This window comes from Neophocaena asiaeorientalis, unplaced genomic scaffold (assembly GCF_003031525.2).
Source record: "Neophocaena asiaeorientalis asiaeorientalis breed wild unplaced genomic scaffold, Neophocaena_asiaeorientalis_V1.1 scaffold233, whole genome shotgun sequence".
Classification (NCBI taxonomy): Eukaryota; Metazoa; Chordata; class Mammalia; order Artiodactyla; family Phocoenidae; genus Neophocaena; species Neophocaena asiaeorientalis.
The window spans coordinates 1,063,584-1,089,633 of NW_020171811.1; the positions used below are offsets into that span (position 1 = coordinate 1,063,584).

Genomic DNA, 26,050 nt, shown 5'->3' on the forward strand with positions numbered 1-26,050 from the left:
CCCGGCGCGCGTCTCCCGAAACCGGCGATCGGCGGGGGCGCCACGTCCTTTCCCGGGAGCGCCACGTCCTTTCCCGGGAGCGCGCGCTGACGGCCGCAGCTCTTATAGTTTGGGGCCGAGTCCTAGTTTCCGCGGTTGACCGTTAATGCGCTGCACGCACACGTGGGGTCCTTGAGTTTCCTAAGGAAAGGCATCAGCTCCTCTGTTACCGGGGAAGCTTTTTTGCCTACATACTTTCGGCCCTTTGCGAGTTGCCTAGTGCCAGTTGGGGCGCGACATTTCCCGGCGCTGATGAGCTGGTGTTTTGTTTTGTTTTTGGTGCTCCGGAGGCGACACGTGCTACGTCAGAAGGGAACTTGATATGACTGTATTTGACTTGGCCATTCCTGTTGAACAAATTCCCACTTTGCAACCGCTAGTGGGTTGGATGGAGTGGCTGGCTTAACTGCATCTAAGGCTTGGAAAGACCGTCCAGACCCCAGATGCATACCCTTCGGACTCCTTATTCCATTTATTAAAGAAGGCCCAGGCCCTGGGTGGGGCGAGGGAAGCGCTCACACTTAGGGTCGTAGTAGTCTCGCCCACTTAAATTTTGCGTGCTCGCCTCTCGCTGGTCCCAGATTTGTATTAAATATTCCATTTTGTCTAAGATGTACTTTCACAAGTGTGAAATGACGTCCAAAAATACTTTTCAACCGTGATAATATAATGATTTATTCTTGAATGAGCGTCTCTGTGTACAACAGTTAGAACCTAGAGGGTTATCCGTTGATTATCTTCTGAAAAACAAAGTTAGTTCATGAAAAGTGGTGATAAGGTAATAAAAGATTACTTTTTTTCCTATTTAGTATTCTTGCTTGTAGAGCATGAAAGCACTACTCAGCATTTACCAACAGTTAATCTTATGGCTAGAGAGAAAAAGGATTAAACTAAAACGACACCCTAGAATTTTCAAAGAAATTGGACTTTATAGGAATTACCTATTTTTTGTTCGAGTGGGTAATAACATAGATGAAAAAAATAAAACACCTGCGTAAACAAGTATGTTAAAATATACCTCCGAACCTGTAGAAAAAGTTGGGAGCCGGGAACGTTTTAAATGTTGGACAAACTGTTGTAATTTTATTTTATTTATTTATTTTTTGGCCATGCTGCATGGCTTATGGGAGTTCCCCGACCAGGGATCAAACCCCTGCCCCTGGCAGTGAGAGCACCTGAGTCCTAACCACTGGATCTCCAGGGAATTCCCCAAAATTACTTTTCATTTATTTTGTTTCTCCAGGTTTCTGTGCATACCAGGCATTCAACAGATAATTGAATATCTCTGACTTCCTGAAGTTGTACCCACAGTAAACTTTACTCAGGTTTGTAGCTCAGCTGGGTTCAAGCTAGTAAAATCAAATGTCATCATGTTCTTAAAGAGAGAGGTCACAATCTATAGACAGTGTAGACTTGTCTGCCCTAGCACGTTGGGACAAGATCTTGGAGCTGGTTTTTTTAATGGTAAATTTCATCTAAACTAAATAAAGCTGGGGCTTCCCTGGTGGTGCAGTGGTTTAGAATCCGCCTGACCATGCAGGGGACACGGGGTTCGAACCCTGGTCAGGGAAGATCCTACATGCCAAGGAGCTCCTGAGCCCGTGTGCCACAAATACTGAACCTGTGCTCTAGAGCTTGCACTCCACAACTACTGAAGCCAGCACACCTAGAGCCCATGCTCTGCAACAAGAGAAGCCACCACAATGAGAAGCCTGCGCACCGCAACGAAGAGTAGCTCCCGCTCACCGCAACTGGAGAAGCCCGCGCACAGCGACAAAGACCCAATGCAGACATAAATAAATAAATTTTAAAAAAAACTAAATAAAGCTATATATTTAACAAATATACACCTAAGAATTAGACCTTTATAGTGCTGCTTTTGATAGGGTTAGAGTAGGATACTTAGTTAGTTTAGAAATCTCACCAGGGGATTAAAGACAGAAAGGAAATTTTAACGGAGTTTGGGAGACTGTTGTAAGCTAATGACCACTCAAGAAAAGAATCCAGTTATCTAGCAACAATCTACTCTTAACTTGAAGGAAGACCAGATGCATCCAAGTGCCAGGCACACTCAAGCCACAAACCCTGATAGTTAAAACACAAGATGATAGATATGGAGTCTGAATCTTGTCACATAAAGTCAGGAAGTTAGTGGTCCTTAAAGGGTTGCATTTCTGCATGTAGCCAAGACAGGAATATAGGTGAAAGGGGAAAGAAACTAGGTGAAAGGGGACATTATACCAAAACCTGAGATGAATGATCGTATTTTAGTATACATTACCACCGTTTTGCTAATATATATTTGACTTAAATAGTTCCATGACCAACCCAATTAGACCATATAGGGTCAAAGGAGGAACTTACGATGTAAGCCTTTGAAACCTCTAGGGGGCTCCGAGGAACTCCAGTTCTTTCTGTCTCATGGAAGAAAGAATTCAGAGAGGGGCAAAGTGATAGATAAGTGATTTATTAGAATAGGATGTTTGTGAGGCTTATAAGCAGGAGGGAGAGAGGGGGCTGCACCCTGAGAACTTAGTGGGCTATGGTTTTATAATCAAAGGAAAAGTTGGGCGTGGGGAAGACCACCATCTTCCTCATTCCTGAGTAGATGTCACACTTTCATCATCAGTTCCTCCTCCATGTCGGCTGGGGGACTTTTCTTGTCCCTACATGGTCAAGCCAGGACTGTCATGGCACAATGTAAATAAGCAAAAAGGCAGTAACATATGCTAAAAATGGTTAAATCATTTCAGGTTTCAGTATAACGTCACCTTTTCTTTCTTTCTTTCTTTTTTTTGTGGTTGAGCATTCTTTTTGTTTGTTTGAGCATTCTTTTTGAGCATCCTTTTTGTTTGTTTGTTTGAGCATTCTTTTTGTTTGTTTGTTTGTTTTTTGTTTTGTTTTGTTTTTTTTGCGGTACACAGGCCACTCACTGTTGTGGCCTCTCCCATTGCAGAGCACAGGCTCCGGACGCACAGGCTCAGCGGCCATGGCTCACGGGCCCAGCCGCTCCGCGGCATGTGGAATCTTCCCGGACCGGGGCACGAACTCGCGTCCCCTGCACCCGCAGGCAGACTCCCAGCCACTGCGCCACCAGGGAAGCCCATATATTTTTGTTTTTAATGTGCCCAGAGGAGCATGTCCTAGGAATCCATAACTTACTGAACTCACCGGACAGGATGTGGGTCTCATGCCACCATTGTTTTATTGTTTTGGGGCATGTCTCATGCTCCTGTTGCATGGTTTTATTGCTAAGCAAGACTGCTTGGTTTTGTGGTTAGGCAAACCTGCTTTCTTGAGTAATCATTAACTTACAGGGGTCTCCAATACATTTTATCTACTTACAATCCCTTAGTGGGATTAACTATTTAATTACCTACTTTGTTCCTTTACTCTGTCCCTATCACCTTGACATCTACCAAAAAGTGAGGAAGAAGGTGTTCTTCTCCCCTCTCCACGTTTTGTTTGATTATAAAAATATAGCTCTCTTTGTTCTTGGGGCTGCCTTGCCTGCCTGTTTGTATCTCTCACAAGCGTCCTATGTATGCTAATAAACTCACTCTTCACCTGCCACTTTGCCTTTTCTGCAAAGAGACAAAAGAACCTGAGCTTCAGTAAGTCCTATACTAGGTGAGTGGTTTCAATTAAAAGACAGTGGGTTTGAGGTTCCTCCTAAAGTCAGGGATCGTGGGTTCAAGGCCCATCTGAGATGGAGTGTGGTTTCCCTTTTCCCTGTTGACACTCTTTGATCATGTTTTATAGGTTGTGTTTCCACTATGATTTCCTAATTAATACCCAACTGCCCCTTCTTAGTATTGCCATGTCAGTTCAGAGCTGCATTACTTCCCTCCAGAATTATTTCTTTTTTTAAAAAAGAGAAAAATACTTTATTATTAATCAGAGAATAGTATATTAAAATGAGATAACATATTTACTTATAGATCTGCAAAGATCTATAAGTTAAACAAATATTTAAAACAAAAATTTATACTGTTAAAACAAACATTTATACTCATTGTTGGTAAGGAATAAACATTCTCACATACCTTTAAGGCATCTGCCAATTGTCAGAATTATTTCTAAACCCACCAGGTCTTTTTACTTCAGTACACTTATTCATTCACTTAATATTTATGGTGTTCTTGCTGTATGCCAGCACCTGTGCTAGATGTTTAAAAGGCAAAGGTGCTCTCCCTCCTCCACCGCTGCCGCCTCCTTCTTCTGCCACTCCTGGTGCTGCTTGCTTGTGTGCTCTTTTGATGCGGGCCTGGCACCTCTTTAGTGAAGCGGCAGCTGAGGAGAATCTGGCGCTCGCCATGGCTGATGAAAAGCCCAAGGAAGGAGTCAAGACTGAGAACAATGATCATATTAATTTGAAGGTGGCGGGGCAGGAGGGTTCTGTGGTGCAGTTTAAGATTAAGAGTCACACACCACTTAGTAAACTATTGAAAGCCTATTGTGAACGACAGGGTATGTCAATGAAGCAGATCAGATTCCAATTTGATGGGCAGCCAATCAATGAGACAGACACACCTGCACAGTTGGAAATGGAGGCTGAAGATACAATTGGTGTGTTCCAGCAGCAGACAGGAGGTGTCTACTAAAAAGGGAACCTGCTACTTTACTCCAGAATTCTGTTCCTCCAGACCAAGAAGACATTCTCAATTAGAAAACCACAATTTGGTTCCACCACATCCTGACTACTACAGTATAGTTTTCTCTATTCTTTCATTTCCCCCTTCCCCCTTCCTTTATTGTACATAAAGTAACTGGTGTACGTGCACAAGCATAGTGCATTTTTTTTTTTAAGTAAATGGCCAATGGTATGTTTTGTTTTTGTTTTCTTTCTGCGGTACGCGGGCTTCTCACTGTTGTGGCCTCTCCCGTTGCGGAGCACAGGCTCCGGACGCGCAGGCTCAGCGGCCATGGCTCACGGGCCCAGCCGCTCCACGGCATATGGGATCTTCCCGGACTGGGGCACGAACCCGTGTCCCCTGCATCGGCAGGCGGACTCTCAACCATTGCGCCACCAGGGAAGCCCGCGAAGCCCGCCAGTGGTATGTTTTGACCGCCATCTAATGGAGATGGGTTGGGGAAAAATACTGGTTCTATGAAAATACTCCCTTTTCTCCATTAGTGGCATGCTCATTCAGTTCTTGCCTTTATATTTCAGTAAGTTATTTTGCTCTCACTGTTTAACAAAAAAAGAACAACATAAAAATCCTTGCATACCTTGTTCGATGGGAGAATTTTAATGCTTTTCATTTATCATTGTAAAACCAAGGACAATTTTATAACTTTTTTGTATGTAGCTGTTACAAGTAGGGCAATGTCTTTAAATTACTCTAAAAGAAATGAATCCTGGACAGTTTTCCCTTCAAGTCAAGAGTCTTGTGGTTTAAATAAACTTCTTGTTCAAAAAAAAAAAAAGGCAAAGATGAGTTTACATTGTTTAGAAGAGACAAATAAACCAATAATTATACTATAATGGGAGAAATGTTAGATGAGAACATTAGATAAGTATAAAGCAGCCAGATGATGAAAACAATTTTTTTTGCTAAACTGAGGCCTTTTAACATTATCCTGAATATTCTGGAACACGACTGAAAATGTTCAAGCAGGGGATAAAATTTAGACCTGTTTAAGAAAGGCTACTGTGGTCAGTGAAGGGATTAATTTGCAGTTAAAGCAAGCCTAGAGGCAGCAATACCAGTTACGAGGCTAATACAATAATCCACCATTCACACTGTTGCCAAATTAAATTTTCAAAGGTGTCTCTCATCACAGAATCCTAAAATGTTGAGCTGAAACATAATTTACAGGTATTCTAATTCAGTTCTCTCATTTTATACGAGGGGAATGGAAGCTGAAAAGAGTAAAGGGATTTGCCTGTGACCTCATAGATAGTCATTGTTCGAACAAATAGTACTGGAACTTAAGTCTCATATGTTGTGCTTAATTCTTCCCAAAAATCTTCATGGATTTCCACTCCACAATTTAATTAAATACAGTTATCCAAAGCCTCGTTTCTTTTCCCCTCAGAATCCAGGTCCTACTACCTAGATGGACAAATCTCCCCAGAGGAGTCTCTATGGTTTTCAGTTCCCTCTTAGTTCCTGATCTTTGGGATTCCCTGGAGCTCAACTCTGTATTTTATTTATTTGTTTTTAGTTAAAAGGAAGCTTTTATTAACAGGAAGGGTTTTCTTAATTCATATAAGATCCATCTTTAATATTAAATAGGATAATATACTCCATAGTCCGAGTCTAATTCTAACCCATGAACACTTTATTCCAGTTTAGTCCTCTCAGATGCTTGCTATGTTATTTATATTTTAACAGGTAAAAGCCATTAACTACTAGCTACTTAACTAAAAGTAACTGCATTGGAAAATGAAAATTTATAGAATTTTGTCATTAGATCAGATAAAAAAATCAAACAGGATAAAATTTTGTTTAGAAATCTTTATCATTAGGGTATTCTTACACTTTTCAGAACAAGTATAATTTTCAGAAATTATACAAGACAACTTATTAAATATCAGTGTTTAGCAATGTTTTGTTTAGTTGAAATATTATTTTAATTGTAAAAACCATCTCCGGTTACAAAAAAAATCAAAACTCTTATTGGCTTTAACTTGCTTTTACAAACGTCCTAAGAAGTCTCAAGCTAAACAATATTTTAAGTCGAAAAACAATAATTTTCAAATAGTTTGTTATACTATTTTTGTGGTTTATGTACATATATTAACTGGTTTCTTTTATAGGAAACCTGACTAGAAGTTTATCACTTTAAGTACTGTGAAATAAAGGCAAGAGCTCATCACCTTTTAACAAAAATACTTTATATGCAACAATTCCCAGTATCAAAGATATTCTTATTTATTTAGTGGTGGATAATTAATTGCCTGCTACAAAATACAAAACAAAATACATTTACTGGATTAGTTTTCAGATTGCAGCTGCCCTCTGGCATCCAAAGCAAGGATTTCCATAAATAAAAGCTGCAAAGCAATTCACCTACTGGTTAGTTTAGGTCAATGATTTTTTTCACCCTATTATTCTTTTTTCTTCTCCACGGCCCCCATCCCCTGCAGGGACATGGTATTATTAAAAACATTAAGTCCCTGGAATTTATGCATCAGAGCAAGACATCATTTGAGTAATTTCAAATGATGTACAGCTCTTCACGTAAAAAAAGATGTTTTGTGGTCGTAATTCACTTCAAAAAGTAATTAGATTCAAATAACCTGGCATATCATGCTTTAGCAATTACAGAACCATGATTTTGACACATGGCAATTTATAAGTTAGGCAAATGTGAAATGCTAAAAGATGTGAACAGCTGTTCTTCTGTTTAAGTTTAGAGTGCTGCAAAATTCTGGCAATGACTTTTTCAGTTAACATGACCAGCCCACGATACAGCATACTAAGTCATAAAGTACAAAGCCAAGGAAGGTAATACCTTTACTGAGTTACAAAACTTTGGCAAACCAATACAGTACTCTTTAACACAATAAAGTATATTTTTGTTGGCGTCATTTATTACTTTTGTGATAGTTTTTACTCCAAAAATGTTAAGTACCAAATTAAAACATTGTGATTTTTAATGGTGGTTTATAGCAGAGCAAATTATTTTATACAATCAATGTCTTTTTAAAACTATACAGTTTCTCCTTTAAAAGTGAGTTCCCTCATGCAAGTTCTACAAGTTTATTGCAGCAGGGTAGTCGTGGGTATGTAAGAGGTGGCTCTGCTTGGTTCTGGGGTTGGTCCAAAACTAGGTAGAGTTCCAATGCGTGAAAAGCTTTAAAATTCTACCTTAAGGAGGTTTAATCAGCCAAAATCAATTTTCAAGTACTTTTCAAAAATTGTTAAATTTTCACATAAATACTGGAATCCTCAAAATCAGGCAGTCATTTCAGACAACACTAATTTCAGCCAATCCCTTTTATTTAGAAACACTGCACCTCTTGGTTTTGATCAAGTCAAATAGTCTTTCTTCAGCTTATCAAAAAACAAAATTCTACCGAAAATATAGTTGTATTTTTATTTATTTATTTAAATTAATTTATTTATTTTTGGTTGCATTGGGTCTTCGTTGCTGCGCGTGGGCTTTCTCTAGTTGTATCGACCAGCTTCTCATTGCGGTGGCTTCTCTTGTTGCAGAGCACCAGGCTCTAGGTGCACAGGCTTCAGTAGTTGTGGCGTGTGGGCTCAGTAGCTGTGGCTCGCGGGCCCTAGGGCGTAGGATCAAGTAGTATGTGGCGCCCAGACTTAGTTGCTCTGCGGCATGTGGGATCTTCCCGGACTAGAGCTCGAACCCGTGTCTCCTGCATTAGCAGGCAGATTCTCAACCACTGCGCCACCAGGGATAGACCTGTATTTTTTAAAAATAACAAATAAATATACTGTCAGCTTGTAGAGGCCTGGGGAACTGGGTGTTGTTTATCAACTTTCATTATCATTTCTTCACAAATGCTGCTGCCGCTGTTGGTGTCCTTATGCTCCCTCTTGCCGAAGCTGTCAATCCCTCAATTTCAGCATTTAATTTATGTATTACCCACTCCATTTGCTTCTCGGCCTTTATTAGCATTTGACGGTATCGTACTTGCCATCAGTCCTTCGAGGTTAACTGCTGAGACTGACTTCTTTCATGGTAATTATGGCTTCTTGAGTCAAAACAGTTTTTTCTGGGTCTTGAGGCAGTGGTTTGTATATGTGTCTCATCTACTGAAACCATATTTGTAGATGAAATATTAGTAGATTTAATTTCCATTGTTTTCTCTACGGGATCCACTACAGAATGTTCTTGCACATATGTTTTTGTTCTTGCTGTACCAATAAGAGATTTCACAATGGAAGGCCGTCCCCACTCTGTGCTGAGAAGTCTATGGCTGTGCAGTTTTCCAGAGGGATCTATGTGTCTGTCCAATGCATCGACTCCAAACACACTCGTATTCATAGGGTTTGGGTATTTCTGCATTGCAGCTGTTGTAACAGTTTCCCATGGGTGGTCAAAGACGTGCTCCGAAGTCCAGATCTTCATGGTGCCGGCGGCCCGCGCGGTGTCCGGGCGTCGCTAGGGCACAATGAAGCAAAGAAGCCACTCTTGCCCCCGCCCCGCCCCTCAGCCGCCAACTCTGAATTTTAAAACATACCATATTTCTTCTAACAAGTTTGGGTGTTCACAGCAAGAGGAATCTTAGGTTATCTTGTCCAAAATAATTGCTATATGATTACTTATTTAATGCCTGTCTTTACTGCTAGACTACAAGCTTCCCGGACAGGTTCTGAGTCACTACTGTTACATGTAATATCTAGCATAGTGTTCACATATAGTAGGTACTCAATGCATATTTGTAGAAAGAATGAATCAGTAAATGACTATCTAAATATTCATTCAACAAATGTTTAAGAGAGCCTACATTGTGCCAGAATAGAGTAAGCTTACTGATGATTATGCATTTGGTTAATATTTCTTGAGTTAGAGTGAGTAGCTAGCCATTTGGGAGGGAGGGAAACTGGATTTCTCCCTTACTCCTGGGGGATGGTGATATAAATTTTAGGTGGATTCAAGATTTAAAATGAAAACCCAAAATGTAACAGTGCAACAAGAAAACACAGTAGAACGTGTTTAGAATTTTGACACAAAACCTAAAAGTAGTGACCTAACAATTTGATAAATTTTCATACATAAACTTTAAAACTTTTTGCATGGAAGAATACCTGGAACATAAACATAGAAATAAATAAGAATCTGGTGTTGAAGTGACTAGAATAACTTTGCAACCAACATGAAAAGTCAAAGGGCTAATTTTCTTCCATGTAAATATTTACAAATATACAAACTACAGCCCAGGAGCACATTACCAAAGCGGGTTGTAGACTGGAAGGAGAAGTTCTCAGATAAAGATACATGGCTGGCTTATAAACATAGCAAAACATGTTCTGCAGCATCGAAATTCAAATTGAAACAACACTTGCCATTTTTAGGCTATCAGAAGGACAAATATAAAAAAGTTTGCTAATTCACACTGTTGGGGGAGTGTGGAAAAACAGATATTTTCTATGGGTATTTGGTTGAATTGTTATGATTTCTATAGATGGCAAATTGGTAATCTCTATCAAAAATTTAAAAGTTCATATTCTGTTGCCTCACAGTCCCATTTCCAGAATTTTATTTTACAGACATACTTTATAATATAGATATACTATATAGATATAATTTAATTATGCAAAGGAATGTTCAAAGATGTTCCAATTTCACTTCATTCCCTATTTTTGCTATATATTTCTCCATAGCTTTTATACTCTTCTAAGATGCTTTATGATCTATTTGTATGATCTATCTGTACAAACAGATATGATCTCTCTGTACAAACAGAATCATACCATTGGGTATGGTATGCTTCTGTTTGTATAAGTGAAAAGAAATGTAGTAAATATATATAAATACAAACATATGTATATGGGCACATTTATACATATGTATGTATACATGCATAGATATGCACATATACTTCTGTGAGTGGATGAGTAGATAGGTAGATAGATAGCTACACTTATTTCTTTAAAGATCCTGATAACATGTGGGTTTGGACAGGGAGACTGGAGAAATAGGGGTCTGGGTTGGATAAAAACTTACTTTTAAAAACACACTTTACGGGCTTCCCTGGTGGTGCTAGTGGTTGAGAGTCCACCTGCCGATGCAGGGGACACGGGTTCGTTCCCTGGTGCGTGAAGATCCTATATGCTGCGGAGCGGCTGAGCCTGTGTGTCCAGAGCCTGTTTTCCAAAACGGGAGAGGCCACACAACAGTGAGTAGGCCTGCGTACTGCTAAAAAAAAAAAATTCTGTAGGTATAACAACATTGTTAATCAACTGTACTCCTAAAAAGTTAAAATATATACTTTATGTATCTGTGTTTTGCTTTAGAGTATACAATTAATTAAAATATCAACATCTGTTGAAATGAATATATATGTATAAGTTCTGAAATTGAAGATAGCTCAAGGGAGATGTATGTCTTTAAATGACAAATTATGGATGTAGAATCACAAATAATTGTGAGAATAACTTAAGGAAGAAAATAGGAGATATCTGAATAATGGTGTCTTAACATGCAGTCATTCCAATGTGCTTAAATTCAAAAATAATATCTATACTCTGTCCCATTAGAATGTGTCAGTCTTATAAGTATTACTTTTATTTTTTTCCAAAAGAAAATATTAATAGGGGTTATCTGGGCTAGGAGATTATGGCACATTTCTTCTCCTTTGTATTTTATTGTATTTAAGAAAGAAAGACAGAAAGAAGGAAAAGTAAGAAAGAAAGAGGACTCAGTATGTATTATATTAGGGGGAAATAATTTTTAAAAGAAGAATTTAAAAGCCAAATACAGAAGAGTAATAGGAATCTGTAAGAAGAGTATAGGATTAAGCTAAAAGCTCTTTACAAACATTGGGTTAAAATGGACTTTTAAAACTGTATGCTCAGCTTTTTTTTTTTTTTTTTGGGTTTTGCGGTCCTCTCACTGTTGTGGCCTCTCCCGTTGCGGAGCACAGGCTCTAGACGCACAGGCTCAGCGGCCATGGCTCACGGGCCCAGCCGCTCCGTGAGCATGTGGGATCTTCCCGGACCGGGGCACAAACACGTGTCCCCTGCATCGGCAGGCGGACTCTCAACCACTGCGCCACCAGGGAAGCCCAAAACTGTATGCTCAGCTTTTTTATTGAAAAAGAAATTGATAATACCATCGGTGGAGATAGATGGTGCTACATTATCTTAAGACTGAGCAGGAAGTACAGCTTCTCAGCTGCAGTTTTGTAATATCTCCATCAAGAAGAATAACTTTCAAGACCAGAATAAACATTAAGAACTACTTGAATATCAAGATAGTTTAAGAGATTGTTACTGTTCAAGTGTAACTAATTGCTTCTTGTTTGTCTTTTCTTCCCCCCACTTTTAAATGAGTTCACTTCTTTTGGCCCAGAGGATTATATATCAGAGTATTGAAAATATTTATGGAATTGATCTCAAGAACCATTGTAATCTTCTAAAAATTACGGAGACCAATTGGGAAAGGTCTGAGAAGGCTATAGGTGGGAAATGTTTGATTAGCTTTGGAGAGGCACATGGATTTTGGAAACTACACATCTATGACTGATATAAATTCCAGGCAAAGTGTAGAAGCTTGACATTGGACCCTTCACAATCAGGCTTTAAGTTAAAATACCCTTTCAGTCATCTATCACTAGGTCTTTTGTGCATCCTCCTCTCTAGTTACACAAGATTGTTCATACTCTCCAAGCTTTTTCCAACTCCATTCTTGGGCTCAAACTCTTCCTCTCACTATGCATTCCCTTCCATCAAGTGCTGCCTGTAAAAACCCCACTCTTCACTTAAGGTCTACTTCAAAGGCCCCTCAAATGAACCTCAGGCTGGAATGAATCTCTTTCTTCTTTGCTCCTTTTGTGTTCTATGAGCACATGTATCATCTAATGCAATTGTCCTACTAACTTAGTTGTATACATATCATTGAGTTGTAAAAGTTGAAACTGAAAACAAAAATGTTGAAACTGGAAAGAAGGGCTCTGAGATAATCCTATTTTCCTCACTCTATTTGTTTTGAGGGCAGGATCAAGTCATATCTGGTTTTTAAATCTCTGGCTTGACTCCTTCCTTTATCATCTTGTTTTTGACCAAAAACAATCAAAAACAAAAAACAACAAACAAGAGTTCCTGTGTAAAGTTTCCTGCATTATTGCACCCTGTGGTACATTTTATAGATCTAGTTAAAGCTTTGATATCAGAGCCATGTACAATTTTAGGTTTATCTAAAGACATTATAAATAACCATGTGGATTTTAGGGACATTTTTCAGATTATTAGATGGCATCTGGTTTTCACTAGTTATTTTATTACCAAATCATCTGGTCAAAGCAACATATATTGGGCATTTACTTGCTTCTTACTTTAAACTTAACTAACTACATTTAAATATTAAATTAAACACGCTAAGTCGTGTCATTCTTCTGGAATGGTGTAGGTGTATTTCTAGGAGCAGTGTGTTAATTAAAAAAAGTTTGAAAACGTATTTTGTCTCACAAAACGGGAACTCCTACCGTTGGCTCCTAGTTATTACAGTTGATTTTAAGTTATTTTATAAGTTTACCCCAGTAGGTGTCAGTACTGAGTTAAGGCAAAAATCCTTTTTCCAAGTGTAAAATTTTAATTAAAACAATGTAAAAGGTTCAGACGATGAAGAGAGGGTATGATAGTGACATCATTTATTTCTAGAGGGTTCAAAACTCATTTCTGGGGGTTCAAAAGAGACGGGGTCTCGCTATGTTGCCCAGGCTGGAGTGCAGTGGCTATTCACAGGCGCGATCCCACTACTGATCAGCACGGGAGTTTTGACCTGCTCCGTTTCCGACCTGGGCCGGTTCACCCCTCCTTAGGCAACCTGGTGGTCCCCCGCTCCCGGGAGGTCACCATATTGATGCCGAACTTAGTGCGGACACCCGATCGGCATAGCGCACTACAGCCCAGAACTCCTGGGCTCAAGCGATCCTCCTGCCTCAGCCTCCCGAGTAGCTGGGACTACAGGCGCGCGCCACCACGCTCGGCGGTTGAAGCCAGCGAAAGAGAAAACTAGAGGCTGAGGTGTGGTGACGTCATCAGCTGTGCCCGCCTAGATTATTTCCAGGCTTCCTCGTCACACCAGCGAAACAGCGTAGCCACACTGCGCACGCGTCCTTTGTTAGCACTGCCTTCTGGGTAAGCTGTGTCTGAAAGTTTTGAAGAGCGCCTGCGTGCGTTCCGTCTCTCCTTTTGCCTTGTTGCAGCCAAGGAAGCAACATGGGGCACCAGCAGCTTTACTGGAGCCACCCGAGAAAATTCGGCCAGGGTTCTCGTTCTTGGTGAGAAACAATGTCGCATCAGGGAAGGGTTGCTCTGGGGCGCGACGCTGCTTGAAATGTACTGTGGAGGAGCCCGCGGGCGGCGCGGCGTGGGGAGACGGAATCGTAGCTGTGTCTGCCGCCATTACAGGCCTGTGATGGGTCCGTGGAGACCGGCAGGCAGTGCGGGTGGTGGCCTCCCGAGTGCCGAATACTTTGCTTTCTGCGACTTGGGGTAACGCCATCTCTTTCCTTGCAGCCGCGTCTGCTCAAACCGGCACGGTCTGATCCGGAAATACGGCCTCAATATGTGCCGCCAGTGTTTCCGCCAGTACGCGAAGGACATCGGCTTCATTAAGGTATGGCCGCCGACGCCGTGCTCTCCTGTGTCCGTGGGGGGCCGACGAGCGGGTAGTTCGTGGTGTGGGCATTTGACCAACGCCGCTTTCCTCTTATAGCTAGCAGGGCCCTTCCTTGGTAGCGTATGACACTGTTGAGAGTTTTGGTAGTCACGTTAATAGAATGGAGGTGGGGGTGAAGGCCTTAAAAGTAGACTTTCTCATTCTTTTTTACCCACTTGTGACAGTTTTAGGTGCTTTGTATAATGTTGCATAAAATTACTTTTCAGGAACAATTAAATACTAAACGTCTAATCGTATTTAGCTAATTTTAGCAGAATATATACGTTGTCCGCTGTCCTGAAATGTTGGATAGGGCCGTGCAGTGGAATGAGCTTGAGGTTTGGGGCCAGGTAGACCTTTTTAGGGTTCAGAGATCTGAATCCTAGTCGTGTGACTTTGGTCAAGTCACTCAAAGCTAAGTATTTGCCTGTGAAAAATAAATGTCAGGATTGTTGTAGAAATTAATGTATATATGAAGCTTTCTTGGTTCCTAAAAATCGCTTAAATGCTAGAAGTGAAAACTAATTCCTTATTGGCCCTTTGAGATACAAAATAACAGTCACTACCTTTTTATTCATAATTAGAGCTCAAAAATATCGAGTAGAACGTATTTTTTAAAATTAGGTGTCCTTATGTTTTAGTGTTACAGTGGATATAAGTTGTTTAACGTGAGATTTCTGTGACAGGAACAAAGTATCTTAAACTTTTGGCTTTGACCAAATACTTAAGAGTATGTTTAGTATTACTTTGTGGAAGTTCAGATAACTTAGTTGGAGGTAGTAGATCAGAGAATGGCCCCAAGCCCGGTAATTTTGTGTCCCATTTTTCAGAGGTTAAGATTAAATGAGTTAATTTGTGAACGGCTCCTTAGAATAGTGGTAGAATTTGCTGCCTACTTAATGACCATCCTGAGCTTTTGGTAAAGATCATTTTATGTAGTAGTGTTTTTCTAGCGGGAAATGTCTTTGATGGTAGAATTGGGTATACCAGTATTAAAATTCACTGTCTAAAATATAATTGTTGAGATTTTTGGAGCAGTTTGTAGTAGGTGTTCAGTAAATATTTAAGTTCTTTAGATCACCATAACTAGTTGGGGTGGTCAGATTTCCAGTTTAAACCTCATTCTATAATGAGCCATTTTTTTCCCTGAAAATGAAATGGATATTTAAAGCATTATGCATTAATTCATTTCCTATCTGCCTTTTTTTTTTTTGCAGTTGGACTAAGTGTGAACTTCTTGAATGGGTCATCACGCATATCTACCTTCCTCAGAAACAATACTTACTATTTGTATATAAAATAAAAAGTTTAAAACTTGTTATGAATGTTTTTCATGTGAATGTAATAGCCGATTGTTCATAGAAATCTTTTAAAAATTATCTTCAGTGGATTCGTCTTCACAATATGTGTCTTATTTTCCTTCAGTTATATAAAAGTATTCTTGCTGGACTCTGGTAAATCCCAGTTTTATTTTTATACTTAACATCTTTTGTTCCATGAAGTGCCCACTATATATAGAAGCATCCAGCATATAACCTGAGACAAATTGTCTTTTGAGTAGTTGACTGGCTACAGTGAGCTGGGCAGTGAAAGTAAAACTACAGAAAATTGATTTTGAGAAAGAAGGCTAGCACTAAAACCTGCTCTGAGCATTTACCTGGTGGTGGCAGTCCTAGCTTTTGGTATAATTAGCAAAATTTGTAAATTTCTCAATTATTTGTATGTGGAAGGGGTGGGGTGGGGAGTGATTAAAAGTAAAATGGGTCTTGTGAGCAAAAGTAGATCTTCAGTGGGGCAGGGGTAGAGACAGGGAAACGAGTCTATTGGAATATTTTAGGCAAATGATCTTGGCTTGGGCTAGAATAAGAGTAGTTGAGGTAGTCACAGTGACCTCTTGAAGAGGAAAAAGACTGGATTTGCTGATGGATTAGTTGTGGGAGAGCAAAGGATGACTCCAAGGGTTTCGGCCTGAGCAACTGGAAGGGTAGAGTTACTATTGAGCTAGGACTGAGAAGTAGTTTTAGGGAAGAAAAAGTTCAGCTTATAGCATATTAAATTCAAAATGCTTATTAGACATTCACGTGGAGCTGTGAAGTAGGCATTTATCTGGAGTTGACAGGAGCTTAGGACTGGAGATTCAACTGCTTGTCCTCAGTATGAATAATAGATGATATTTGTGGATCTCATCCTTGTTACTGGATGAGATCTAAGCCCTAAAGTCTAAGGATTGAATAATACATGGAGAAGACTGTTCTGGGTTATTCCAGGGACAGGTGGGAAGATGAGGATTCAACAAAGTAGACAGAAGGAGAACCAAAAAGTGGCATACTAGAAGCCAAGCAGGACGTGATCAACTGTTACTGCCTCTTAAAATTGGTTGGTACAATGTCATCCAACAGGAGAGAAAGTGTGCCAATGGAAGCTGGAGTGGAAAAAAAAGCATCTTAACTGACTGGTTAAATTAGCTGTGAAATTTTCAAAAACTGCAACACATTGCTAGTTTAAGAACCTTAAAGGGAGCTCATGAAAGCTAGGGACACTGAAGCTTACGTCTCGAGAGCTTCATGGTAAATTCACCTCTACTGACCCTGAATCCCAGGAGTACATGATAATTCTATGGTGGACCTCCCATGAAGTTTCTGTTTTTTTAACATAGTGTTGCTGGGGAAGTGTTTTTAGGGAACAGCTAGGTTTTAAACAGGAAGAGGAGGTAGATAGAATTTTGGTAGAGGAGATTGAGGATGTGGGAGTTTTCTGATGTAGTTAGAGTGCGTGGGTGAGAAGCAGTGCCAGCTGAGCAGTTGTAAAAGTATTTAGGTGAAAAAAAGAGGCTTATTTATAATGGTTTAGGAAAATGAGGTCTGGTATGTGTTTGAGAGTTTTGGGGAAGAAATGGACACCGCTCTAATGGGATAGTCCTGGGTAAATGCACCTGTAAGAATTATGCATTGGTTGAGGGAATGTGTGGAAGGGAACATTCCCTAGCCAGTCCCTGCTGTGTGTGCGTGTGTGTGTGTGTGTGTGTGGTGGTAGTGGGTAAGAAGGCTGGTGTGCACAGCTGGTCTTCCCTATTAGTGGTTGAATAACTTACTGCTAAAGATTCTATTTTAAAATGTATGTGCCAGATGTTCTTAATACCCACAACACACTGTAAGGTTGGAAGACTGTACCTCTTGTCCCCAAAGATAATTACATGACGGCAAGCACTACTATTTTCATATTTACCACAGCATGTAGCATGATACCTTGTATATTAATAGTAGGTCCTGAATTGTTGAAGAGTTGAATTAAATTCCCTAGTAAAACTCAATAATGTTTTGTTTTTTATAAATTTATTTTATTTTTGGCTGCATTGGGTCTTCATTGCTGCGCATGGGCTTTCTCCAGCTGCGGCGCGTGGGGGCTGCTCTTCGTTGCAGTGCATGGGGCTTCTCTTCGCGGTGGCTTCTCGTTGCAGAGCACGGGCTCTAGGCGTGTGGGCTTCAGTAGTTGTGGCTCACGGGCTCTAGAACACAGGTTCAGTAGTGGCGCATGGGCTTAGTTGATTGGCATGTGGGATCTTCCAGGACCAGGGCTTGGACCCCTGCATTGGCAGGTGGATTCTTAAACACTGCACCACCAGGGAAGCCCAAGCTCAATAATGTTGATGGCAAAATATGATCGATTTTATAAGAGGTTTAAACAACCTTTGAAGCATAGAGTATATAGTCTTAGGTTGACTTACTGAATTAGGGCTGAATGGGACCTGTTAAAAGACCTGTTGAGGTTTTATTTAACTCATTAATGAAACCAGTAAGATTTTTCTACCAGTTCAAGGGAGAATTCAAAGCATCACACTTAATAGGTGAATCAAGGATATTGAAATGAATTTATAAATAAATGTAAAACTGGCATTTTCAACAGGGGAGGGAAGTCAAGTTATCCACCAGACAGAATTTGCGTGTCCATGGACAAGTATCATTTATGTATAACTTGCAGAGTTGTAAAATAGCTCAAACAAAAGGCTCAGGTTTCCTCATCCCAAGATTCTACTAGACAGAGCTTTAAGTTTCATGAAAAGTAGCCAGTAACCTTTTGGTCCATTTTGAAGTCTTTCACGATTTTTCTCTACAGACTTTTTGTCTTACCTATAATTGGTAAAATTTTTGGGTGAATGCTGTATGTCAGGCACTTTCTTAGTGCTATTACCGAGTCCAAGCTCGCTCTGCTTGCTGCACGACAGGCCGGTAAATCGGGAGACAAGCGCTGAGGCAAGGAATATAACTTCGGAAAGCCGGCAGACTGAGAAGATGGCAGACTAATGTCTCCAAAAAACCATCTTATAGTTTTTTTGGGTTTGGATGCCAGTTTCTTTTATAGAACAGAGAGGGGAGGAGATGAGGAAGTAAAGTAAAAAGGCCATAAGATTTGCAAATGTCCCCTGGAATGGCCAGCCCCGGGGAGAGGATGTGTTCATTTCTTTCTTGCAGCCATCACAGGTGGACAGGGTCAGGATGTTTCCCTGAACAAAGGCACTTTGGCTTTAACAGGCAGAGGGCAGTGTTCCCCAAGGCAGGCCACTGTGTATAGACAGTATCCTTTTAGTGAACAAAAGCAAAGGAAAGCGAAGGTTAAAGTGAAAGAAATAGATCCAACATGTCAGATTTGGCTCTTCCCTGTTAACAGTGTTTTACTTGAATTAGCTCCTTTAATACGACAACTCTGTGAGGTATAATCCCCATTTACAGATGAGGCAGCTGAGACACAAAGAATAACTTTTCAAAGAAAGCACAGTAAGTGAGATTCAAACCACCAGTTACGACGTCTTGAGAACTCCCGCTCCTACCATTAAATTCTAAATGTACAACAATTAGAGAAAGCTTTGGTAAATATTTGTAGTCTACAAAATAGCCCAGAGAAATAATTTTCAATAAAAATGGGAAATTGTATATATGGTACAATTTCGCTATGTTAAAGTACACAGAGAAAACAAGGAAACGTGCCAGTATGTCATCAGTGATTGCCTTTGGGTAATAGAATTACAGGTGATTTGCTTTGAAGCAGTCAGATTAAGATTTGTTTAGGGGTGGGGTATCCAGTGATGCAGTGTATAGTGCCCCAGGTACCAACTTTTCTAATTAGGTTTCTGCTCTTCCCCACACAGCTCATTCTATTTTTAGATTGCTCTGATAGCAAGTTCTTCTTGCTATTTCCTTCCACTGATTTCTATCCATTGATATTAATTCTATGTGGTCCTATACAAAACAAGTCTAATCTCTTTACTGCAAGAAAAAAGGTTAATTATTTAGGCATGAGGACTCTCATGTTCTTCTGGAATCTTCTTATTTCAGGCTAACCATTACTGATTATTTCAACTGTTCCTTATAGGACCTGATTTAAGAGCCGTCTCTGGTGTTCTCTGAATTCCACTCCATCTAGATCCTGACAGTGCCTGGCATAGCATGTTTCATAAGGCAGGCACATGGTAAAAATTGAATGAATGAATGAACAGATCTGGTAGTGTCTTTAATTTGTTTGGGCATCAGTGCTTCTTCACTTTTATAAGCCCTCTTTTACCATTTCAGAAAGACCAGAGACCCTGGCCTTCAACAGCTATCTACATGGCTGATGCCCCTGACAATTTTAAATCAACCTGCTCTGTCTGAGACATAGTTCTTGTTGAAAACTATCTTTAATGATTGGTGCCTTAGAGAATTGGGCTTTGGGGTAGGCAGAGCAAAAGGTAGGAGGTAGTCACACCTACTAGTGGTGTGACTAAGAAGGGTAAAACAAGGTGTTGGAATTTCCTCAATATCCACAAAAATTGAAAAAGGGAAAAAAAGGAAGATAAGCCTGAGCTGCTAGATGTTTCTCAAGGGTTAATCTAGAAAATTAAAGGCTCAGTTTTTTGATATTGCTGAGTATATATGTGTGTAGCAATCAAAGCTATATAGGGGCCAAAGATTAGACTAGATTAGACTATTGGCTGTGCTAGTTCCAGGTGTCCTCTGTCTATAAGAACTTTAAAGGAATTGAGATTGGAAGTGAAAAGTTTAATCTAGATGGGCTAATTATCATATAATTTAAATTTAAAGTCATTTGGTTAATGAGAAAATAATTCAAACAAGTTAAATTCAGCCTATTATGTATGTCATGGTGACCACCCCCTTGAGCTGATTCTAGACTTGACCTGAGTCCTGTAAACAAATGCTGGATTCCCTGACAGATGAACTGAAGACCTATAGAACCACAATGCCCCCATTTCCCTTCACCCCCTAAGCCCCCACATTGTTCCTATTAGTCCCCTTATCCCCTAAACACCTTTTTATTTGTTTATGAAGAGATCCCTACCTGCCTGAATTGTTTCAGAACCACTGATCTTGGGGCAAGGACTAAAACATCTCTGGCTCTGGAGATGGCTGCCGTGGTCCTCAACTGAACCCCCATCCTAAGAGTTCAAAGGATGCATTTCAAGAAGCTATGCTCTTGGTGAAAATGACCAACATTCCCTTCACCTTGGGATGTCTGCCATTGGTCACTTTCCTGGACTCATTTTGTAAGCAGGTAGGGTAGGGGGATCCCTAGAGAAAGAGAACCAATCATGGCTTTCTTGACATGAGAGAAGCCATTTTTGGCTTAAACCGTTTTGTGATCTAAGCCTGGCCACAGTGCTTGTCCTTGAACAGGTTTCAGTAATAATGATCTTAGGAGAACAAAAGGACCAACTTAGCAGGCAAGAGGAGTAACAATAGCAAAGGTAACAAATTAGTTGTAAAGTCTTCCAGTTCTGTTTCAATGGTAAAGACTAGCCTAAAGCACTGTCTTGAACTATTTTGCAGAATTTAAATACCCCCTTAGGTGCTCAGCCAGGAGATTCAACTGGAATCTAAGGGATGATGATGTTGACCTTTTTTGAGCTTTTCTGAGTGACTCCTGACCAGTGCTTTGATGTCCTTGGTCAACTCACTTCGTTGCTCAGACTGCCACTCAGCTGTATTACTGTAAAACCTTTACTAATTCAGTTAACCCTAGAACATAACAGTGTTAACAAAAGGAAAGGGAGGAGTGAGTTTCTATTGACAGGGACTGTGACTAGAGTTGCTAAGGTCCTAACGAAAGGGAGGAGAGTGAAGAGGTACCTGGAGAGTGGGGGAGAGAAGCTAGTGTTAAGAGAAAAATCATGCCTTCTTTCTGCTTATATATGACAGTGGTTCCAAGGCCAGTAATGCAGGATATCAGTGGTCTCTTTGAACACATTTTAGGACAGGTACATGTTCAGAAGCTGCTTTGTAACTTCTTGCTGTGTATAATCCAAGTTTCAGAATAGGATCATTGTAGGTATGTTTATAGTTTTAGATGTTGCAGCAATGAAAGGAAAAAACAGCTTTGCTTAATAAAGTTGTAAAGGGTGTTAAGTACCAGTAGCCTCATGCACATTATACAACCCAATAGTAATTATGCTGATTGTGTAAACAGCTCCCCTGTGTAGACTAGCTGAGCCTCCACTGCCAAACATCAAGAATTCATAGCAGGAGCTAGAAAAATCAATAAGCCTTTATCCAGGGAACCAAAGATATGTAGGTTACTAAAACTGTTAACAGTTGCCCATAAAGAATAATATCCCAATATGTTAATGCTAAAGGAGATTTTGTTTTATTTCCTAAATAATAAAAAGATTACATAATAAAGGACTAGTTGACAGAGTGATATCATTCATGGCAGCACAGGCAAATCAATAAAACCATAAAATAAGAATAAATGGAACCTGTTTCTTGGCAATCTAGTTAGTTGAATTTCATAGACTGAGCCTGGTTTACTTTGCGTTCTCTTTTCACAAACCACAAATCCCATTTTTGATAACGTGCATCTGTTTTTCCTTTGATGCTAATTAACTTCTATTACCATTCACAAAGATTAACTGGGAACATCTAGCACAGATGATGTATTCAGTCAATCATGAAAGGAAAGGGTTTGTGAAAACGAATTCTTATTTGGGACTTTTTGGGTAGGTAATCTCCTTAAACACAATTTCCTTTAAAGTTTTCTCCTTGGACAGGAATCTTTATTATCTGATTCCTGAGTATCCTAGCTTCTTTATTACCAAGGGAGCAAATCGTTTGGGTCCTTCATTATAGATTTTCTAAATAACCTTATCCCTTTTTAATGACTTAAATTTGTTCCTGAAAACCCTCTCACTAGGTTAAAAGCTGTTAAATGAAAAATTTTTTTCATTAGTTTTATTAGAAAATATTTATGGTGTGTTCCATTGCCCCACAAGATACTCAAGTAATTTTCACAAATACAAAAATATACCAATTAAGCAGTGGAAAAAAAGCTTATAAAAATAATAAACAATAATTTGAGAGTATTCTGTTACCACCTGGTGTGCTGAAATTTAATTCTGGCACTAACTACTGGAGTTAGCACAGACCCCACCAGTTAAAAGTCATAGTCTACAACTAGGCTGCCCTCATTTCAGATGCTAGCCACACTTGGGGAGTCCCCAGGCCACCTGCAGGATACTGTTTACTTCCTACCTTTTTTAGTGCAATGCTATGTGGGAAAATGAGACAATGTCTGTAAAACTTCTTGATAGAAATTGGCCCTTAAGTGCGTAGCCTCTGCCTTGTTATAATTGAACAGGATGCTAGGTTTTGAGGCCTAATTGTACCATTTGGATGCCTGAGACAAGAGAAGAATCCTTGGGCCTACCTGGAACTACTAGGTCATATAATTCTTCCGCCTTTAGGCAAAACTGAAGCTGAGCCCTCCTAGGAGGTGAGGGAGAGAGAGAGGCAGAGATGGAGAGAGGTGGAGAGATAGAGGAGTTGGGAGGTACAGTTTGTGAGGCTCATTTCTTGAGAGCCTGTAAAGTAGGATAGATCAGCATCTTATCTAGCTTTGGCAACCTCCTGTCAAGAATATTCTCAAGGGGCTTCCCTGGTGGCGCAGTGGTTGAGAGTCCACCTGTCGATGCAGGGGACACTGGTTCGTGCCCCGGTCCGGTAAGATCCCACATGCCGTGGAGTGGCTGGGCCCGTGAGCCATGGCTGCTGAGCCTGCGCGTCCGGAGCCTGTGCTCCGCAGTGGGAGAGGCCACAACAGTGAGAGGCCCACGTACCGCAAAAAAAACAAACTCAAAATCTCTCCTTGCTTGGTCTTGGAAGTTCAACTTCCCTTTCTTTGATTTATATTTATGAGGAGAACAGCTGGTTTACACTGTTGTCTAATCACCCAAAATAATCCTTACTGTCCTAGTGAAAGATTCCCACTCTTACATTTAAACACACTAATGGGGCAGTTGTTTTCATAATAAAATGTCAGTGAAATGTGGGTCATTCTAGAAGACAATAACTTCATCTAGAAAATAAACATAATGATCATATTTACTTTAAAGAAGTATTGCAAGTATCCAATGATTTAACGTGTAAAAGTGCACAGATAGTTGACTGTGCATGGTTTTGGATGGTACAGGGCCTTAAAGACTGGGGACTTGATACAAGTCCTAGGCGTCTGAGGACTCAAGAGGAGGCTGGACACACTAGGAGCACACATCTCACTTCTGTTGGTCCATCAAAGAGTCACCCAGAGTTGGAATGGCCATGGCTCCAGGGGCCTGAAGAGTGTTTTGGCTCTGTGAGCACTGCTGCTCTAGGGAGCACAATATCAAAGCACTATGGAATGAGTGCCTTGTGCATCTGAACAGGTCATGCTTTTTCTGGAGACCAGCATCCTATTTTCATTGTTCTGTGTGTTTGAGAAGAATGTATGTTCTGTTGCTGTTGAATGGAATGTTCTGGATATATCCGTTAGGTCCATTTGGTCTACAGTATGGTTCAAGTCTAATGTTTCCTTGTTGATTTTCTGTCTGGATTATCTATCCATTGTTGAAAGTGGGGTATTGAAGTCCCTTACTATTATTGTATTGTCTATTTCTCCTTTCAGATTTGTTAGTATTTGCTTAATATATTTAGATGCTCCAGTGTTGGGTGTGTATATATTTAATATTGTTATAATTGATGAATTGACTCCTTTATCATTGTATAATGACCTTTGTATTTCTCTTTTTTAAATTAAAAGATTATTTTATTTATATATAAGGTCAGAGAGTCTGAACCTACAGACAAGAAAATGTCTTACGTTACTGTGGGGTGGGGAGCTTCTTTAGTGAAAATAACCCCTGTCACCACTGATGCTCAGAACTGGATGCCAAAAATTCCACTGCTGCCTCCCCCAGAGAACCTAGTGATGTTGGGGTGGAGGATGCAGTGAGGATGAGTGCCAGGGTTAGAGAGTCCTGGCTTCAAATCTATAACTCTGTAGTCCAGTGAAGAGAAGATATGCTCATGCATTCATTCATTTCACAAATATTTATGAACTGTCTCATTTGTGCCAGTAACTGTGCTAAGTACTAGGGATATACTGATGAAAAAAAATGAATGTACACAGTTCTTGCTGTCATGATGCTTAGAGTCTACTGGATAAGGCAGAGCTAAAACCAGTAAGCCCATGGGGAGAATGACAGAGGCAGAGTTCCTCTGAGGAGGCTAGTGTTGAAAAGAGAGCAGAGGAGGAGGCTGAGCTGTTTCAGAAAGCAGCCATAGCCTATCCCTATGTGGGGCTTCCTTGGACTTCAGCATCTCAGAGAAGCACAGGTGCCAGGCTCTCTCAGGCCCCAGGTCCTGGTTCCTTTCCACTGCAGATGGTGGTGCACTTCTCTAAGAAGTAGTTCTTCACTCTGCAGCTGCCATACATACTCTAAGGTCTCACAGAGCCTGGAGCTGGTATTGAGGATGCACTTGATTTTCAGGGAACTGTAGTGTCCCAGAAGGGAGGCTCTATGCAGGAGGCAGGCAGTGGGGCTTCAGAAGGGGTTCTGGTTTCATTCCACTGGCTGCTGGCAGGTGCTTACAAAGACAAGAAGAGCTGCATAGAGAGTGCTGGTTCATCTTCACGGCCTGGAGGGAGAGCTCCTGTGGGAACCTGAGGGCTGACAGAGCTCTCTCTCCACAATCCAAACCTCTGTCTCTTGTTACTGTTTTTGGCTTAAAGTCAATTTTGTGTGATATAAGTATAGCTACCCCTGTTCTATTTTAGTTTCTACTTGCATGGAATATCTTTTTCCATTTCTTCATTTTGAGCCTTTGTGTGTCCTTAAAGCTGAAGTGAGTCACCTGTAGGCAACATATAGTTGCATCTTGTTTTATGCTCCATCCAGTCACTCAGTGCCTTTTGATATGAGAATTTAACTCATTTACATTATTTATTGATAAGAACTTACTAATGCCATCTTAATTGTTTTCTGCCTGTTTTGTATCTCCCTTGTTTCTTTCGTCCTCTCTTACTGTGTTCCTTTGTGAATTGATGATTTTCCATAGTGGTAGGCTTTGATTCCCTTCTCTTTATATATATATATTTTTGGGCTGCATTGGGTCTTCGTTGCTGTGTGCAGGCTTTCTCTATTTGCGGTGAGTGGGGGCTACTCTTCGTTGCGGTGCACTGGCTTCTTATTGCGGTGGCTTCTCTTGTTGTGGAGCATGGGCTCTAGGTGCACACACTTCAGTAGTTGCAGTGTGCAGGCTCAGTAGTTGTGGCATGTGTACCCTAGAGTGCACGGGCTTCAGTAGTTGCAGTGTGTGGGCTCAGTAGTTGTGACTCGCAGGCTCTAGAGCGCAGGCTCAGTAGTTGTGGCATGTGTACCCTAGAGTGCACGGGCTTCAGTAGTTGC

The 26,050-nt window shown here is 40.4% G+C and overlaps 2 protein-coding genes and 1 pseudogene across 2 annotated transcripts; 2 read left to right on the top strand and 1 right to left on the bottom strand.

Annotated features, from left to right (window-relative positions):
* Window positions 1-4,330: 4,330 nt before the first annotated feature.
* LOC112391341 (small ubiquitin-related modifier 2) lies at window positions 4,331-4,717 on the top strand. Its single transcript, XM_024732715.1, has one exon. It carries the CDS (start codon window positions 4,356-4,358, stop codon window positions 4,641-4,643), a length of 288 nt encoding a protein of 95 aa, XP_024588483.1. The 5' UTR covers window positions 4,331-4,355; the 3' UTR covers window positions 4,644-4,717.
* Window positions 4,718-8,452: 3,735 nt separating this feature from the next.
* On the bottom strand, window positions 8,453-9,087 carry LOC112392013 (PRELI domain containing protein 3B pseudogene; annotated as a pseudogene).
* Window positions 9,088-13,805: 4,718 nt separating this feature from the next.
* Window positions 13,806-15,792, top strand: RPS29 (ribosomal protein S29). Its single transcript, XM_024733398.1, has 3 exons — window positions 13,806-13,963; window positions 14,202-14,301; window positions 15,561-15,792. The coding sequence occupies exons 1-3, from the start codon at window positions 13,902-13,904 to the stop codon at window positions 15,567-15,569; spliced, it is 171 nt and encodes a 56-aa protein (XP_024589166.1). The 5' UTR covers window positions 13,806-13,901; the 3' UTR covers window positions 15,570-15,792.
* The last annotated feature ends 10,258 nt before the right edge of the window (window positions 15,793-26,050 follow it).